Below are 18,570 nucleotides of genomic sequence, written 5' to 3' on the forward strand. Positions count from 1 at the left end.
TACACCCCTCCTACCACATCAGTGTTCACACATTAATGGCATTTCCAGGGTTCAACTATGTTGTAGCATGTATCAGTACTTCATTCCTTTTTATTGATGAATAAAATTCCATAGGATGGATATATCAAATTTTATGTATTCACTCATCAGCTGATATACATTTGTTTCTACTCTTTGATTATCATGAATAATAATGGTATGAACGTTCATGTACAAGTTTTCATGTGTCTTGGGTATATACCTAAAGTGGAATTACTGGGTCCTATAGTAATTCTATGTTTTACTTCTTCAGGAACTGCCACACTGTTCCAAAGCAGCTGTACCATTTTATCTTCCCACCAACAATGTATGTGTGTTCCAATTTCTCCATATCCTTACCAATTCTTTATATGATTTATTTTATTATATTCATCTTACTGGATATGATGTGGTATATCACTGTGGTTTTGACTTGCTTTTCCCTAATGACTAATGATGGACATCATTTCATGTGCTTCTTGGCCATTTGTATACCTTCTTTGGAGAAATGTCGGTTCAAATCCTGAGCCTATGTTTTAACGGGGTTATTTATAATTATTGTGTTGTATCTCCGTTATATTTTAAACTTTCATTTATATTAAATACTGCTCCTATAAGATTTTACATCTCAGAAAGGAAAAGAGAGGTTAATATGCATGGAGTGCCTACTGTGTGTCATAGTACGAGGCACATGTTACACATAGTGAGTAGTCATTATCCTGAGCTCTAGAAGAAGCCCTGAATGATGCTTCAAAAGTTATTAAAATAATTTGAATTTGGGTCAGCCAAAAGCAAAATTGTAAAACAAACAAAGGTGGTACCTCTTACTAATTATTGATTCATATTTTCAAGCTACCTTTCTCTCAGATATCTTTAAATCTTATTTCTCCTAATACTTTTTAGGGTAGTGTTTCTTAAATTTGAATATGTATATCAATCACCTGGGAATCTTGTTAAAGTGCTGACGTTAGGTAGGTCTGAGATTCTATTTTTTAACTAGTTCCCTGATGATCCTACATTGCTGGTCAGTGGATCATATTTCAATTAGCAAGGTTTTAGTGTATGAACTGATTACTAAGATTTTAACTATAAGAGCTAACCTCAAGGATTAGGAAATTTTGCATTTTTACAGAGGTGCCCTAAAATTTATAACTGCTTCAAAATCTAAAGAGTGAGTCTATGTAGGCAGGGGAATTGATAATCTTGAACAGGGGCCTTATCTAGCATGTAAGAGGTGGTACACCCATTCAGGAAGAGGCCCTACTTGGCCACTTTCTCTAATGGAGGTGTTCCTAGCCTGACAACTTGAACACATGCTGTGACTACATAATGCAGGTTTAGAACCTGAAGGTTTAGTTGAAATTTTTCTTCCAGCATCAATTTATAATGAAAATAGAGGAGTAGTTGAAAAGAATTCCAGTTACACTACTGGTTGAACTGTATACATTTTGCTGTTTTGCTAAATAAAGGCATTTATAATTATAACATGATTCTGATATAAACAAACCCTGTTGAAATAAATAAACCTTGAAAATGTTATGCTAAATAAAAGAAGTCAATCACAAAAGATCACATATTTTATGATTCCATTTATATGAAATGTCTAGAATATCCAAAACTATAGAGATGGACAGTATGTTAGTGGTTGTCTAGGTCTAAGCAGTGAAGGGTAGATGGGACTGATGGCTATTGGATATTACGTTTCCTTTTGGGTGATAAACATGTTCTAAAATTATAGTGATGATTATACAATTCTGTGAATTTGCTAAAAAAACCATTGAATTGCACATTTAAATGGGTGACCTACGTGGCATATAAATTTTATCTCAACAAAGCTGTTTAAAAATGTAATGCAGAAATATCAGAGATAAGGAATAGAGCTTAGAAGAATGGGTTTCATATAAAGAGGCACCAGAATACCTTGATGTGCTTAGTCTTTGAGACAATTCAGAGCTGAGAATAGAGCACATTTCCCTGACATTTAAATTCTAAGTTTCTATCTACCACTTCCAAAGCTTAAATTCTGGTCAGGTGGGCTGAGAAGTTGCTGTTTGGATTAAAAGAAGGGCAGTGTAGCATTGTGAGAGCTGGCTCTGACACCACACAGCATGTAAACACCCACTCTTCCAATTATTACCTCTGTCACCTTGGACAAGTTACATAACTCCTCTCTGCCTCAGTTTTTTCATCTGGGAAATGAGGATAAAATTTCGAATGAACATGAAGTCAGTTTTCTGATTCCAGATGAAGTTCATAAGGGATTATTGCCTAGTTATAAACTGGAGGCATATCTGATACTTTTAAGCTATAAAACTCATGAGTATATTATCTCTTTAAAAGGGAGAGAGAGAGAGAGAGAGAGAGAGAGAGAGAGAGAGAGAGAGAGAAACCACATTTTATAATTCCAAGAATTCACTTGTTTGTGCCTTTGGAAAGAAAACTCAAGCCATTTTAAAAGAAATAACAGGGTCAGAAGCTTCTTGGTATACAAAACTCTCTCCTGAAACATTCAGATGATTTAGTTAAGAATGAACTGGAACAACATCAACAACATTTCCTTGAAATCAGATATAAATTCCAAAAGAACTGGGAAGCATTTGTGAAGCAGTGCTTGAGTAAGTGCTTACAATCCAAAAATGGGATGAGGTAGGATAGAATAAATTCAACTATGAAAATAATATTATCACCTGCACAAAGTATATATGAAACTATGCCTTTCTGTGAAAAAGAAAACACTCCATAGTTCCTATACATTATATATTGCATCATCCCAGACATGCTTTTCTCTTTGCTATTCAGTTGCCTAAAGCTACACATAATTGATTTGTCTCCTGATAACTGCAGAAACGACTGCGTGAAACACCAAAGTGTAACAGCTTTTAAAAGAGATACTCGAGACTAAGTATGAAGTGGGGTGTATACACTTGGGGTGTATGTATGTGTGTGCATGTGAGGGTATGTGTGTGTATTGAATGCTCACATACATGCATTATATCTCCATGGGTTCTTATGCCCATTTACTAAGTGCCATATACAGTTATACTTGAATCAATTAATATTGCTTTAATTGTACATGTAGCAATATCTGGGCCTTAGATAGTAACATATTCAGTTTCTGTTTTGTTTTCTCAATACTTGTTTGGTGTCTTATGGCTGCAAGCCCTGTTTCAGCAATACATACAAGAGTCATAAGGGAGTAATTGTTTTTTTTAATTACAAAACTACAGATGTGAAGTCAGATAACCAGGTTTGAGTCCTATCCATCTCATTTATTTATTATCTGCATGGTCCTGTGGAAGTCATTTAACTTCTTCAATCCTCAGTTTCCTCACTGGTAAACTGAGTCTAAAGGTAACTATCTCACAGGTGAACCAAACGACAAACGTATGTGAATGATAAAACACTATCACATGTTAGTTAATTGTTCTCATTTTCCATGCTTGAGAGAGTATATGACTCATGTACCCTCTGGACTCAAAGGGGAGAAGAGAGTTTAATGCATGTTTATTGATTGTCGACAGAATCTCCGGCCTTGCATAAAGCAGCACATGCATATGTATTGATAGATGGATAAATTAGTCAGGGAGAAGTAGTGAGACTCAGGACAACCAATATTTGCCTGCTTTTCAGAGCACAGTAAATCTAAATCTGAGTCTCAAATTGCAGTCAGCATGTCTAGGAGTTTGCAGCACGTGTTCTCCTCTATTATTGAAGAAGACAGCTGCCTAGTCAATGTAAATTTTATTGTAAAATTGTTTAATAGAATTTACAATTATGGAAGGACAAACACACTTGAGACACTAATGGAGGGTCTGAATTTGATATGCGTAGACAAAGAGGCCTGTCAGACTTAGCATCAGTTATTGTTTCACAGAAAAATGTGGGCAATAAACGAAAGTGACTACTAATGAAAGGAAACTCCCACTGATCCATTGCCACCATTCCTGCTAACCAAGAGTAAAAACTAGGAGTGGAATAAGCATCTAAATTTTTGGTATAGCAAATAAATACTATTATGTATATTTTACCCTATTGCACTCAACATTTCTACACCATATGATACCCAGGATCTTTATCTATTGAAACTCTCTATACCCTTAATTATTGTGAGACTATATTATCCTTGTTTCCCTCACACCACTCTGACCAATCCTTCTTTGTCTCCTCAATGGCTATTCAGTAATTCCTAAAGTCTCTGTGGATGTTCTCTTAGGCTTAGCCCTTGGCCAAATTTCAGCTACTGTTATGGCTGCAAATATCACGTATAATTTCCAAAAACTTTCATTAAGTCCCAACTTCTCCACTGAATACTAGTTGTATATTTTTAAATGATTAACAAACATTTCCACTTGAAAACTTGTATGTGATCAGCAAATCAACGTGTCTGGAGGTAACTGGTTTTTCCTCAGAATTAAATCCTTTATCCAATCCTTTATCTTTGTCTATTTAATCATCATATCATCACTCTGGAATCCACACTAAATACTGAAGTCAGAGAAATCCTCTTCAACACATTATTTATCATGTCTCCAATCATTCTCTTGCTCAAAAAGTCTCAATGGCTCCTCATTTCCTAGTGGAAAACAATCCTATTGGCTGTAAGTGTCTTTAAGTGTGGGAACTTCTGTGTTTTATTCATCTGTTTATCTACCACACCATATAGTCTTGTGTATTGTACATCATAAACTATAATAGTTACTTATTGAATTGAGTTAAACTCCTTGGACTTCCATTTTCAGTTTCTTTTTTTTTCTTTTTTTTGCGGTACACGGGCCTCTCACTGTTGTGGCCTCTCCCGTTGTGGAGCACAGGCTCTGGACGCGCAGGCTCAGCGGCCATGGCCCACGGGCCAGCAGCTCCGCGGCATGTGGGATCTTTGCGGACTGGGGCACGAACCTGTGTCCCCTGCATCGGCAGGCGGACTCTCAACCATTGCGCCACCAGGGAAGCCCTTCGGTTTCTTTAATCTGGTCCATTCCTAACATCCTACAAGGACCCTTCACAATCTGTTTCATGCTATCATTCTATTCACTCTCCCCTAAATGTACTCGACTCATTTGTCCTCAGTTTTAGACATGATTCCTCTTCTTTTCTATGTCCAGTTCTTACCACTTTTCAAAGTTCAGCCCAATTTCAAACCACCTCTCATAAATCCTTCCCTAAATCTTCTAGTCCACCTTGATCTCTATTCCCAGTAAAATCCTAACACTTCTAAATTTGTGTTCTTTGCCATTCCTTGCTATGTAATGATCATATTTCTAATTATTCCTAATATCAAACCCACTCTGATCTTTGACTCTTTCTCTTCTATAGTTATGACTATATTGATATTTTACTTTTGAATTGCTTATATAAACTTTCTTGTGTATTTATTTTGTGTGTCCAGCTACACTATAAAGTCTTTAGGGGGAAAATCTATGCCTTATTTTCTTGTATCATTCCCATATTCTAGCACAATGTTATGGAAAAAGTAGAGGCTCAAAAATATTTGCTAAATGGATGAATGAGTGTGTGTGTGGGGAAATGCATTAAAAGTGGGTATTGCAATTAACAGCTGTGAAGGAAATATTTCAAATTAAAAAATTCTGTATTTTGAATATGATGCTTTCAGGTTTTTTGGATACCATTTTCCTATATGATCTGTAACTTAATTAGCTCATTAGATAAGAAGAGAATAAAGACTAACATATACATACCTGCTTTATGCAGTATCCATGATTGACTATAAAAGTCATTAAATGTTATATCAGAGCTAATGAAGGAAGTTGGAGAACCCATGGAGAACCATGAGACAAGAGTAGAGATCTATTTGGAATTATTTTGGTAAAATCTGCCCTAAGGCTGGTAAAATCAATATAATATCTCCTTCCATACTATGATAAAGCAAGAAAACAGTTATTTGAATAGGAGATGAAGAGACCAAGCTCTTAACCACCTTGTTTTTGACCCTGTTATAATTCTATCACTCAAAAATGTGATTAGCTCAGTACTAGACAAAAAGGATTTTGTTTTGCAAAACATATTCTGAAAAGAATATGTGGCACATATATACAATGGAATATTACTCAGCCATAAAGAAACAAAATTGAGTTATTTGTAGTGAGGTGGATGGACCTAGAGACTGTCAAACAAAGTGAAGTCAGTCACAAAGAGAAGAACAAATACCATATGCTAACACATATATATGGAATCTAAAAAAAAAAAAAAAGGTTCTGAAGAACCTAGGGGAAGGACAGGAATAAAGATGCAGACATAGAGAATAGACTTGAGGACATGGGGAGGGGGAAGGGTAAGCTGGGACGAAGTGAGAGAGTGGCATGGACATATATACACTACCAAATGTAAAATAGATAGCTAGTGGGAAGCAGCCGCCTAGCACAGGGAGATCAGCTCGGTGCTTTGTGTACACCTAGAGGGATGGGATAGGGAGGGTGGGAGGGAGACACAAGAGGGAGGAGATATGGGGATATATGTATACATATAGCTGATTCACTTTGTTATACAGCAGAAACTAACACACCATTGTAAAGCAATTATACTCCAAAAAGATGTTAAAAAAAAAACCAAACTTCTGTCATTTTCCTGGCATTAAGAGGTTGAATGTGTTAGTCACTGGGACTTAATGTCTACCTCATTAATTCTTCTACCCAGACTTCATATAATTACCTTCCCTTTATCACTAACCTCGGTTTCTTTTTTGGAAACCATTTACATTTAAGTGATTCTAATGGGATTTCCCCTCTCCTAATAAGTAATACAAATTCATTTATATTTATAATAAATTTCATAAGAAAGATTTATTTTCTGGGAAATAAGATAATTTATTTTCAGGGAAATATAGTAAGGAGTGGAAATGTCAACATGAAGGAAACTATTTCGCTCCCATTGAGATATATTAATATTTATTGAATGAAGAGCCCTTCAACTTTACACTGTTAAGAGGGATGACTCACACCTATTTTACAGGTTTTATTTATGATTTTATATGCAGCTCTATTTGTTCACAATTGTGCATGTGTGTGTAAGTGAGGAAAGTACACTTTAACTTGCAACATGACTAAAAGGGAGAAATAGATAACTACTTAATAATGAAGACATAAGACTGCTTATTTATTACACTGTTGAGCTTACATGTGATTACCACAATTAATAGAGTGTGAAAATCATGGAAGTTTGAGTAAAATGACCAAGATTCCAGACATGGCTTTTTTTTCTCAATGGCTTTGTAATCTGTAAAAACAATTACTGTACAGAGCCTTTGTTTTATAACTACTAAATGGCAGTGACAATAAAAACTATTTCATGAGGATATGTTCAGTAAATTAAATAAACAATGTAAATTAAAGTGCTCTGCATACATGAAATTAATATCTCAACAATTAAGTTTAAGATAAGAGCCAGAGTCCCTCCTCTGGCCTTTAAAACACTGCAATCTTGTTTGTAACCATCACCTGACTTTGTCTCCATCACTCTGCCTCCAGCCCATATACACTAGTGACTTTGGCTCACTCATGCCCCTCCAATACACTTAGCTATTTTCTGCCCCAGGGCCTTTGCAGATACTACTATATATATTAATGATAGCTTCACTATATAGCTTATTTAAAATGGTGTCCACTTCTTCACTCTGCTTTCATTTTACCTCATTTTATTATTTTTCTTGTACTCACTACTAACATTATATAATATTTTTTCCTTATTGTTTGTTTTTTCCTTATTGTTTCCTTATAGATAGCTAGTGGGAAGGAGCCGCCTAGCACAGGGAGATCAGCTCGGTGCTTTGTGTACACCTAGAGGGATAGACAACACTACAACTAAATTTCAAACAATTGCCTGTTTTAATTGCTACTCTCACCTCAGTAACTAGAACAGTATCTGGCACACAACAGATGCTTAATAAATCAAATAATGTACACGTGAATGAATTAATGAATAATTTTTCATTGAGTCCTTACCATGAATGAAGCAATCTGCAAAGTGCTTTATACCGATTATCTAACTTAATCATTACAATAGGCCTATCACTATTTCTATTTTATAAATGAGGAAAACAGAGGTGTCTGAAGGTACAGTAACTTGCTTGAGGTAAATATAGCAAGTGGTGGAAACAGTTGCCTGACTCCAATACCTATGCTTTTAATCACTGCTATATAGCCTCTGTATATCCAGCCATCTTTATATTAATTGATGTTTGATTACACTGTTACAAAATAGACTGAATTTACTATCAAAAGAATATTTATATAGCTTAATTTGAACCCCAAAAGAAATGTGTGTGTGTTCATTAGTTAAAATTAAACCAACCCCTAGAATCTCAAAAGCCACCATTTGAAAACAAGAATCCAAAGAGGTAGGTTTGTTTTCACAGGTGGCCAAGATATGACTTACCTCCAGGTGACCAGCAATTGTAGCAATATGCAGGGCAGTGAGGCCGCCATACCCAACCTGCTGTATGTCAGCTCCACTGTGAAGCAGAGAAGTGATCAATTCTGCACTATCCTGCAAGGAAACACATCTTTAGTGTTACTTTTCTCTCAATAGCAGCTTTGAACACTGTGCAACAGGATATATTGATTCCCTGACTGTCAGCCAATTTAGGCGCTCAAAGAAAACTTAAGTGTGATTTCTGGCACAAGAGCACATGAGAAAGCAAAGAGCAGCTCTCAGATGGTTGAAATGTAGGAACAGATGACAGGCTGTTCAATTATAATCAATCTTCTACCACTTGACCATGAAAGACAGAAAGGACATTTACCTATGGTGAGGCTCTTGCAAACTCAACTCAAACGTACATGTAGGTCACTCCAATAAATGTGCTTTCTCCAGAAACTGCACTATTGAACTGGCTGCAGTGGGCCACTTCATGGTAGTTCAGTACTTGATTTTTCTCTAACACATATGTGTCATGGGTCCTATACATAATTAACGACATAGTGTCATGGGCTCTATATGTAATTAATCAGTAGTGTCTTTCTTAACTTGACTCATTAAAATGTTTTTGCTCAGTGAAAATGTTTGAAACATTGCTTGAGCATTTAAATTAGAATACTTTATGCAATGACCGAAATAATCCTTCCTTTCTTCACACTATTATTTGCACTGTATTTCTATCTTTGGAGAGACATGATGCTTTTTAATAATATTAATAGAAATTAACATTCATTGAATTTTTATTATGTAATTAAACTTTCATACCCATTAACTTATTTAAACCTGGCACATGGAGACTTCAAAAATAATTGTTGATAAAAAATGAATTAAATATTTCTCTAAGTAATCCTATGAAAAATAACTACTATAAACCTCATTTTATAAGTCAGAACACTCAAAAGAGTAATGTGGAGGGCCACATATTCACAAAACTCCAGATCTGGAAGGGAATGCAAAGAAAGCTCTTCATGTTTAACTCTCTCCCTCAAAGTGAGAATTCAAACCACAACTTCTATAATACTTGGCCCATCAATATCTCAAACACACCCAGTGGCAAGAAAATCAAGTCTTCATGGGATAGGCATTGCATTTATGCATATACATAAAATTTCAAATACTGTCAGTTAAGAAAATCCTTCCAGGGCTTCCCTGGTGGTGCAGTGGTTGAGAGTCCGCCTGCCGATGCAGGGGACACGGGTTCGTGCCCTGGTCTGGGAAGATCCCACATGCCGCGGAGTGGCTGGGCCCGTAAGCCATGGCCACTAAGTCTGCGCATCCGGAGCCTGTGCTCCGCAACGGGAGAGGCCACAACAGTGAGAGGCCCGCGTACCGCAAAAAAAAAAAAAAAAAGAAAATCCTTCCATTAAAAAATGAAGTTTGATTTCTTAATGCTGTCACACATAAGTGAAGGTTGAGAAGTTATAAAAATTGAAAAACTTTAGCAAAGAACTTCATATAAAAAAATTAATGTTATAGTTTCCAAATCTTCCACTCTACACCTGCTCTAGCAAGAAAGTTAAAGATTTCATCTTCCTTTACTCTTCCATTGCCTCCCTCTACTCAGTTTACAGACTTAACGTTTTCTCCATTCTAAAAAAACCAAACAAACAGACAAAAAAAACCCAGCATTTTTTCCACTGAGGTAAGCTAATTTTATCTATATCCTTTCTGTCTCCAAAAATTGACTGATTTAGGAACTTAGCCCTAAGCTATCTTCTCATTCTAATTGCCACCTTTGGTAATTCTTATACAATCTGATAACTTCATTTTTGGTCCTGACTTCTCTGTTAAGTCTAAATTCCATATATCCTGCCTACCAATGGCATCTCAAATTAAAAATTCAAAAGCGCTCTTGTGAATACCATTCATAATTTCCCAAGTGTGACTTATCATCTCCTAGCATTCCTTATTCACATTAATGGCACTTTCTTATTCCAACTGACCTTGAGTCACTTCAACTCAATCAGTTTCAGAATTCTGCTGGTTTTGACTCACTAGTACCTCTCACATTTCTTCTCCTTATTTCCAACATCACCCTACATAGCCTCCTGAATGGTCTCCTTGACTAAACCTTTTTTCATTGCAGTCCATCATCTACACTATTAGCAGATAAATTTTCTTACACACAGTTTTGACCACATCATTCTCCTTTTCAATAAACCTTTCATACACTCAACAAAAACTTCTTGAATATATAAATATGCTCACAACATATGTGTTGAAACAATGTTTGAGCAGTGGGAACACTGAGGTGAGAGAGATAGTTAAATCCCTGCTTTCATGGAGCTTATATTTTTACTGTGTATATATGTGAGAGGAGACAGAGAAAATAAACAAATAAAAAATATTATATACAGTGTCATAAAGTACCAATGGCTATAAGAGGAAAGAGGCAAATGATAAAATGACTACTTTAAATTGAGTAGTCAGGGAAAGCTTCACTGAGGAGGTAAACTTTGAGATAAATGGTAAATTCCAAAAAGGGGAAATCTAAGTCACAATTTCGAGGATGGCCATTAAATGACAGGGAATAGCTAGTGCAACAGTCCTAAGATGGAAGTAAGCTTAGTGTGTTTAAGGCCAGTGTTGAGTATAAGGTTAAGAAATAAAAGAAGGAAAAAGTATTGTGCAAGATAAGGTCAAAGATATCTGATCTTGTAGGACTTTGCAGGCCACTGTATTGGGTATTCAAATTTTTTCCAAGAGCAATAAATAGCAGTAGAATGACATGACACAGAGATAGGGAAGAACAGGAAAAGGTAGTTTCTGAGGCAGAAATAAAATGTTTTGTTTTTCACATGTTAAATTTGGTATACTTACGATGCAGGGTTAAGATTGTGGGTACTAGAATTAGCGTCCCTAGTTAGAATACCAGCTCTGCTAATGACTATGTAATCTAAGGCAAGTTACATAATACATTTACACTAATTTCCTTGGTTATAAAAAAAGGGGACAACAACTGTATCCACCTGATTTGATGCATATATAAACTGTATATCCACAATTGATTTGATAATGCATATACACTGAAGCACTTAAATGGTACCTGGCAAAACAATACTAAGTAAATTCATTACCATTAGACATGGACGTCTCAGACTCAGTATAGGTTCCAAAAAAGATATAGACTTGACTCCATCGTCTAGCTCCTCTTTCTCCTTTCGTTTTACTTCCTCCCCACACTTCACTTCTGCTTCACTAGTTACTCATGGAAATAATCAAAAGAATAAAACATAAAAAAGCTCTGAACCAGTACTGGAAATTAAGAAACGTCTACTAGTTCTGCCTCCTCCAAAAAAAAAAAAACAATTCACAGAAATTCACTCCCACCTCACCAATAACCTTTAATTTTGAATGGGGAGGGCTAAAGACATGAATAGTCTAGATAAACGGGAAAGCCATCACCTTAAAACATTTTTCCTTGCCGATGGACAGGCATTTAAATGCAGGGAGGTGAAGATGGTATTTTTAAGCATAAAATCATTTTTTTAATAGAGGGAAGTATGAGCAAATAAAAGTATTAGAAAAACACAATATTATAAGATAAATGGCAAATTGGAGAAATATACACAACATATAAAACTGACAAGTGGTTTGTATATTTAATATATGAAGAACTCATACAAATCATTAAAAAGATGGATATTCTTTAATTCAACAAATATTTATTAATGAACATCTACCTTATGACAAGTACCATATTAGGCTAAATTAAAATAAATTATATGAAAATCATGGAGCATATGAAATATTTATCTATCAGGCAGATTCTTGTAAACACACGTTCATCTTTTCCTCAACTGTCTTTGTATTTTATTTAGCTGGAATTTGTGGATTTTAAGAGAAAGCGTGTTGTGATTCCTTCAGAATAGGCAAATAGTGTGGTCAAAAGTTAAAAGTAATAAATTACCCTTTCGTATCTTTGTTGGATTTCTCAAGCTGACCTCTGATTGATCTAAATATATCTTAGTATTTATTAAGTACTATAAAAATAGAACTCTAATTTTACCAAGCTATGCTAAAATGTACCAAAACAATCACTGCTACTTATAAATTATTTACTATGGGTTAAGTACCAAGTAAAATCATCTCTTTCCAACTTCACAATTTACCTATGAGAAAAATATTATAAACCCTATTTTATAGTTGATGACAGTCAGTTTCAAGAATTTAAAGTACTTGCAGAGCCTTAAGTAGTTTGTAAGTGTTGGAGCTAGATACAAATTCAGGTCTGTATGATTCCAAAGTCCATACTTCACTTTTGACTTTCCATAGTGCTTTCACTGGTCTTTCTTTGGTGCCAAGCTCAAGGAAACAGTTGAGAGGATACCATTTTATTGTATTTTGTTGTATTTAACTGACAAGTCCCAAATATTTCTCCCCTACTCTACAGAAATATTGTTTCCTGATGGAATAATTTTAAAATTCAGCAATCTGGTGCACATCTCCTGGAAAGGAAATTGATAGAAAATAAAAACATCAGGCAAATTTTAAATATTATAAAGCTGATCTCGCTTATTACTTGTACTCTGCAATATACTAAAGTATCTGAGGGCAAGTTTTTTAAAAGAAACCCTCTTAAGACTTGCATTAGGAATATTATTCTGGGGAACTGACAGGTTTTCCCTTAGGTTTTTCCCTCTCTAGCCAAATTTACATTATTATTATTCAGTGGGCCACACAGAAGCATTCTAAACTGCGGGGGTAAATAAGCCTCTGTAATGCATTCACATGTACAATACTTATTATTTTTAAACAAAGGAAAATCCTTATGTGGAAAGGTGAAGCTTGGACAAAAAAATCAGTCCAACTATCTCCTTGAAAAATAGAATTGGGGGTACAATAGACCTCTGAAGATTTATGTAAATGGATGAAAATTTTTTGTACTGGTATCGACTCCAACTTTGTCCTACGCATAAAACTCTAATACAGAATCTACTCTCTTGCTTCTTGTTAACTCTGTAATTGTTACTATAGATAATTCCAGGAAAAGTAGCTATTAGTGTCAGAGAGCTCAGATTCTCTACTACCAAATTACATAAATTAAAAACACACACACACACATACATACACACACACACACACACACACACAAATGTTTTTGCCAATTCTATTCCAGAATAAAAATTAAACTGGGACTATTTAATGTCTAAATTTTACTTTCTTCTGTTTATGGAAATATGCCCTCTGGAAGTTTTAAAATATAGCAAGCATTCATTTACAATCTTATGATTTAGATGTGAAATCTATGACCCATCTCCTTGCACCTGGGTGGATTGTGACCAAAAGAGTATGGCAGGGCTTCCCTGGTGGCACAGTGGTTAAGAATCCACCTGCCAATGCAGGGGACACGGGTTTAAGCCCTGGTCTGGGAAGATCCCACATGCCGTGGAGCAACTAAGCCCATGAACCACAACTACTGAGCCTGCGCTCTAGAGCCCGTGAGTCACAACTACTGAGCCTGTGCGCCTACAGCCCGTGCTCCGCAACAAGAGAAGCCACCGCAATGAGAAGCCCATGCACTGCAATGAAGAGTAGCCCCCACTCACTGCAACGAGAGAAAGCCTGCGTGCAGCAGCAAAGACCCAACACAGCCAATAAATAAATAAATATAATAAATCTATTAAAAAATAAAAAAAGACTAAGGCAGAAGTGAGCTATGTTTCTTCCAAGGCTAGGCCATAGAAAGTCACATAGCTTCCTCCTTGTTTTCTGGAAAACTTGCTCTTGAAGCTCCGAGCTACCATGTAAGAAGTTTGACTAACTTGAGGAAACCATGCTGTAAGGAAGCTTAGGCCATATGGAGAAGGTACATAGCACATAAAGATTCTCCAATCAAATGACCCATCTAAAACCAGCCTTATAGTCACCCCAGCCCAGGCACCAGACATGTGAAGCCTCCAGAGGATTCTAATTCCCCAGCTGATGGAGTAACTCCCAGTCATTCATGTCTTCTCAGCTAAGGCCCTAAATACAGTAGAGCAGAATCAAGCCATCCCCACTATGTCTTGTCTGAATTTCTGAAATGAGAATCCATGAGAATAATAAAATGATTGTTGTATTATAGGACTAAGTTTGGGGTAGTTGGTTTTGCCTCAACAGATAATCAAAATATCTCATAGAAGAAAATATAGAAAATAAAGGAATAAATAAACATTTAATAACCTGTAGTCCTACCATTAATCACTATTATCATTTATGTGTGTGTTTATTTTCTTTTATTCTTTTTCCTAGGTATGTACCTTCATAAAACTACATAGAGCACAGATTAGCACAGCAAAGCAAACCTGTATTTGCATACTGATGGCCACTTCCTACATTTGGAAGTCATTTCTTAACCTCTTGAGCTGTGGGTTCTTTTTATTTTCTGTAAAATGAAGTTCATAATAGTATGAATCTCATAGAGTTGTGAGGATTAAATCAAATCATGTAATGCATTTATCACAGTGTTTGAAACAATTTTTATCATCAATTACTATGTACACAATTGAGCTCATACTACACATAGAGGTAGGTAATCTCCCTTTTTCATTTACTATAAAATCATGAGAATCTCCCCATGTTTGGAAGATGTAGAGATGTGCCACTCAGATCTCCCTTCAAGAAAGTGTGCCAGGAGGGTGGTTAGCTGGCAGCTTCCCTCAGCTGGCTCATTCAGGATTCACTGCAGCATTAGAGCTGAGATTACGATTTCTTCATGGTGGCCCCCAGTCAGTGACTGAGAAAGGTGGTGGTAAAAAGACCTAGCCATTTCCACTCAATGTGACACCCCTCTAAACGGCAATGTGTGCTCTGGAGCTCCCACTGGGCTGGCAGAGATTTTAGCAAGTCTGCACTGTGGTCTGACAGCTCCTGCTGACCAACATTTCTTCCTTCCTTCCTTTTCCTTTCACAGGTGTCACTTCCACATAAATCTCTTGCACTCTTAAATCCCTTTCAGAGTTTGCTATTCAAGAACTAAACAGGCATACCATATGATAAAATGTTTTCTTTTAATGTGCATTTAAATCAAAACTGACCTGGAATTTGAACTTAGGTCTTCTGACTGAATCCTATGCTTTTCTGAATGATATGTTACCTTCCACCCCCAACCACCCTTCTACTCCAAAATGTTTGCCTTTCATGTGCAAGCCTTGACCATGTGCTCTTCACAGAAAAGGGATCTAATACCTGCTGGATCTAATCCATCTTATGTAACTGCAATGAGGACAAAATGGAATAAAGCATGTGGAAATGTTAGTAAACCCCATATCCTTACAAATTTATACATTTATATTAAATGTATTGTCCCCAAGACTGACCTAATTCAATGGGAATATTCACCTTATGTCTCAGTCCACTCTGACTCTAAGATGTTTAATCATGCAATGCGGGAGACCTTCAAGATGGTGGAGTAAGACGTGATCACCTTCCTCCCCACAAATACATCAGAAATACATCTACATGTAGAACAACTCCTACAGAACACCTACTGAACACTGGCAGAAGACCTCAGACCTCTCAAAAGGCAAGAAACTCCCCACGCACCTGGGTAGGGAAAAAGAAAAAAGAAAAAACAGAAACAAAAGAATAGGGATGGAACCTGCACCAGTGGGAGGGAGCCGTGAAGAAGGAAAGGTTTCCACACACTAGGAAACCCTTTCGCGGGCGGAGACTGTGGGTGGCGGGGGTAAAGCTTCGGAGCCATGGAGGAGAGCGCAGCAACAGGGGTGCGGAGGGCAAAGTGGAGAGATTCCCGCACAGAGGATCGGTGCCGACCAGCACTCACCAGCCCGAGAGTCTTGTCTGCACACCCACCGGGGTGGCTAGGGGCTGGGAGCTGAGGCTCGGGCTTTAGTCGGATCGCAGGGAGAGGACTGGGGTTGGCTGCGTGAACACAGCCTGCAGGGGGCTAGTGCGTCACAGCTAGCCGGAGTGTGTCCGGGAGAAAGTCTGGACCTGCCAAATAAGCAATAGATTTTTTCTTGCCTCTTTGTTTCGGGGTGTACGAGGAGAGGGGATTCATAGCACCACATAACCAAGCTCCAGAGATGGATGGAGCATTGGCTATTAGCGCGGACCCCAGAGATGGGCCTGAGATGCTAAGGCTGCTGCTGCTGCCACCAAGAAGCCTGTGTGCAAGCACAGGACACTCTCCACACCTCCCTTCCTGGGAGCCTGTGCAGCCCGCCACTGCCAAGGTCCCGTGATCCAGGGACAACTCTCCCGGGAGAACGCACGGCGCGCCTCAGGCTGTTGCAATGTCAGGCTGGCCTCTGCTGCCGCAGGCTCGCCCCACATTCCGTGCCCCTCCCTCCCCCCGGCCTGAGTGAGACAGAGCCCCCGAATCAGCTGCTCCTTTAACCTCGTCCTGTCTGAGCGAAGAACAGATGCCCTCAGGCAACCTACATGCAGAGGTGGGGCCAAATCCAAAGCTGAATCCCGAGAGCTGTGCGAACAAAGAGAAAGGGAAATCTCTCCCAGCAGCCTCAGGAGCAGCGGATTAAATCCCACAATTAACATGATGTACCCTGCATCTGTGGAATATCTGAACAGACAACGAATCATCCCAAAATTGAAGCGATGGACTTTGTGTGATTTTGTCTGTATAGCTTTGCTTTTACCATTTGTCCTAGGGTTCTGTCTGTCTGTGTTTCTGGTTGTTTTTTTTTTTTTTTTAAGTATAGTTTTTGAGCACTTGTTATCATTGGTGGATTTGTTTTTTGGTTTGGTTGCTCTCTTTTGTCTTTCTTTCTTATTACTTTTCAAATTTCTTTTATTTTTAAAATACTTTATTTTTTTATTTTAATAACTTTATTTTATTTTATTTATTTTTTCTTTCTTTTATTATCCCTTTTCTTCTAAGCCGTGCAGCTGACAGGGTCTTGGTGCTCCGGCCGGGTGTGAGACCTGTGCCTCTGAGGTGGGAGAGCCAAGTTCAGGACATTTGTCCACCAGAGACCTCCCAGGTCCACATAATATCAGACACCAAAAGCTCTCCCAGCGATCTCCATCTCAACGTTAAGACCCAGCTCCACTCAATGACCAGCAAGCTACAGTGCTAGACCCCCTACGCCAAACAACTAGCAACACAGGAACACCACCACACCCCTTAGCAGAGAGGCTGCTTAAAATCATAATAAGGTAACAGACACCCCAAAACACACCACCAGATGCAGTCCTGCCCACCAGAAAGACAAGATCCAGCCTCATGCACCAGAACACAGGCACCAGTCCCCTCCACCAGGAAGCCTACACAACCCACTGAACCATCCTTAGTGACTGGGGGCAGACACCAAAAAAAATGGGAACTACAAAGCTGCAGCGTGTGAAAAGGAGACCCCAAACACAGTAAGTTTAGCAAAATGAGAAGACACAGAAACACACAGCAGATGAAGGAGCAAGGCAAAAACCCACTAGACAAAACAAATGAAGAGGAAATAGGCAATCTACCTGAAAAAGAATTTAGAGTAATGACAGTAAAGATGATCCAAAATCTTGGAAATAGAATGGAGAAAATACAAGAAACGTTTAACAAGGACTTAGAAGAACTAAAGAGCAAACAATGATTAACAGCACAATAAATGAAATTAAAAATTCTCTAGAAGGAATCAGTAGCAGAATAACTGAGACAGAAGAACAGATAAGTGACCTGGAAGATTAAATAGTGGAAATAACTACTGCAGAGAAGAATAAAGAAAAAAGAATGAAAAGAATTGAGGACAGTCTCAGAGACGTCTGGGATAACATTAAATGCACCAACATTTGAATTATAGGGGTCCCAGAAGAAGAAGAGATAAAGAAAGGGACTGAGAAAATATTTGAAGACATTATAGTTGAAAACTTCCCTAATATGGGAAAAACATAGTCAGTCAAGTCCAGGAAGCACAGAGAGTCCCATACAGGATAAACCCAAGGAGAAACATGCCAAGACATATATTAATCAAGTTATCAAAAAGTAAATACAAAGAAAAAATATTAAAAGCAGCAAGGGAAAAACAACAAATAACATACAAGGGAATCCCCATAAGGTTAACAGCTGATCTTTCAGCAGAAACTCTGCAAGCCAGAAGGGACATATTTAAAGTGATGAAAGGGAAAAACCTACAACCAAGATTACTCTACCCAGCAAGAATCTCATTC

The 18,570-nt window shown here is 37.5% G+C and overlaps 1 protein-coding gene across 1 annotated transcript in view; it reads right to left on the reverse strand.

Annotated features, from left to right (window-relative positions):
• The window catches only part of TNNI3K (TNNI3 interacting kinase), a gene marked incomplete at both ends in the record, with an annotated part of 280,506 nt that overhangs the window by 238,790 nt on the left and 23,146 nt on the right, over positions 1 to 18,570 (reverse strand). The window contains one exon of the mRNA XM_082669170.1: positions 8,407 to 8,517. Coding sequence (XP_082525296.1) covers positions 8,407 to 8,517 — 111 coding nt within the window. The remainder of the gene's footprint in view (positions 1 to 8,406; positions 8,518 to 18,570) is intronic.

This window comes from Grampus griseus (assembly GCF_964374135.1).
Source record: "Grampus griseus genome assembly, chromosome: 1".
Classification (NCBI taxonomy): domain Eukaryota; kingdom Metazoa; phylum Chordata; class Mammalia; order Artiodactyla; family Delphinidae; genus Grampus; species Grampus griseus.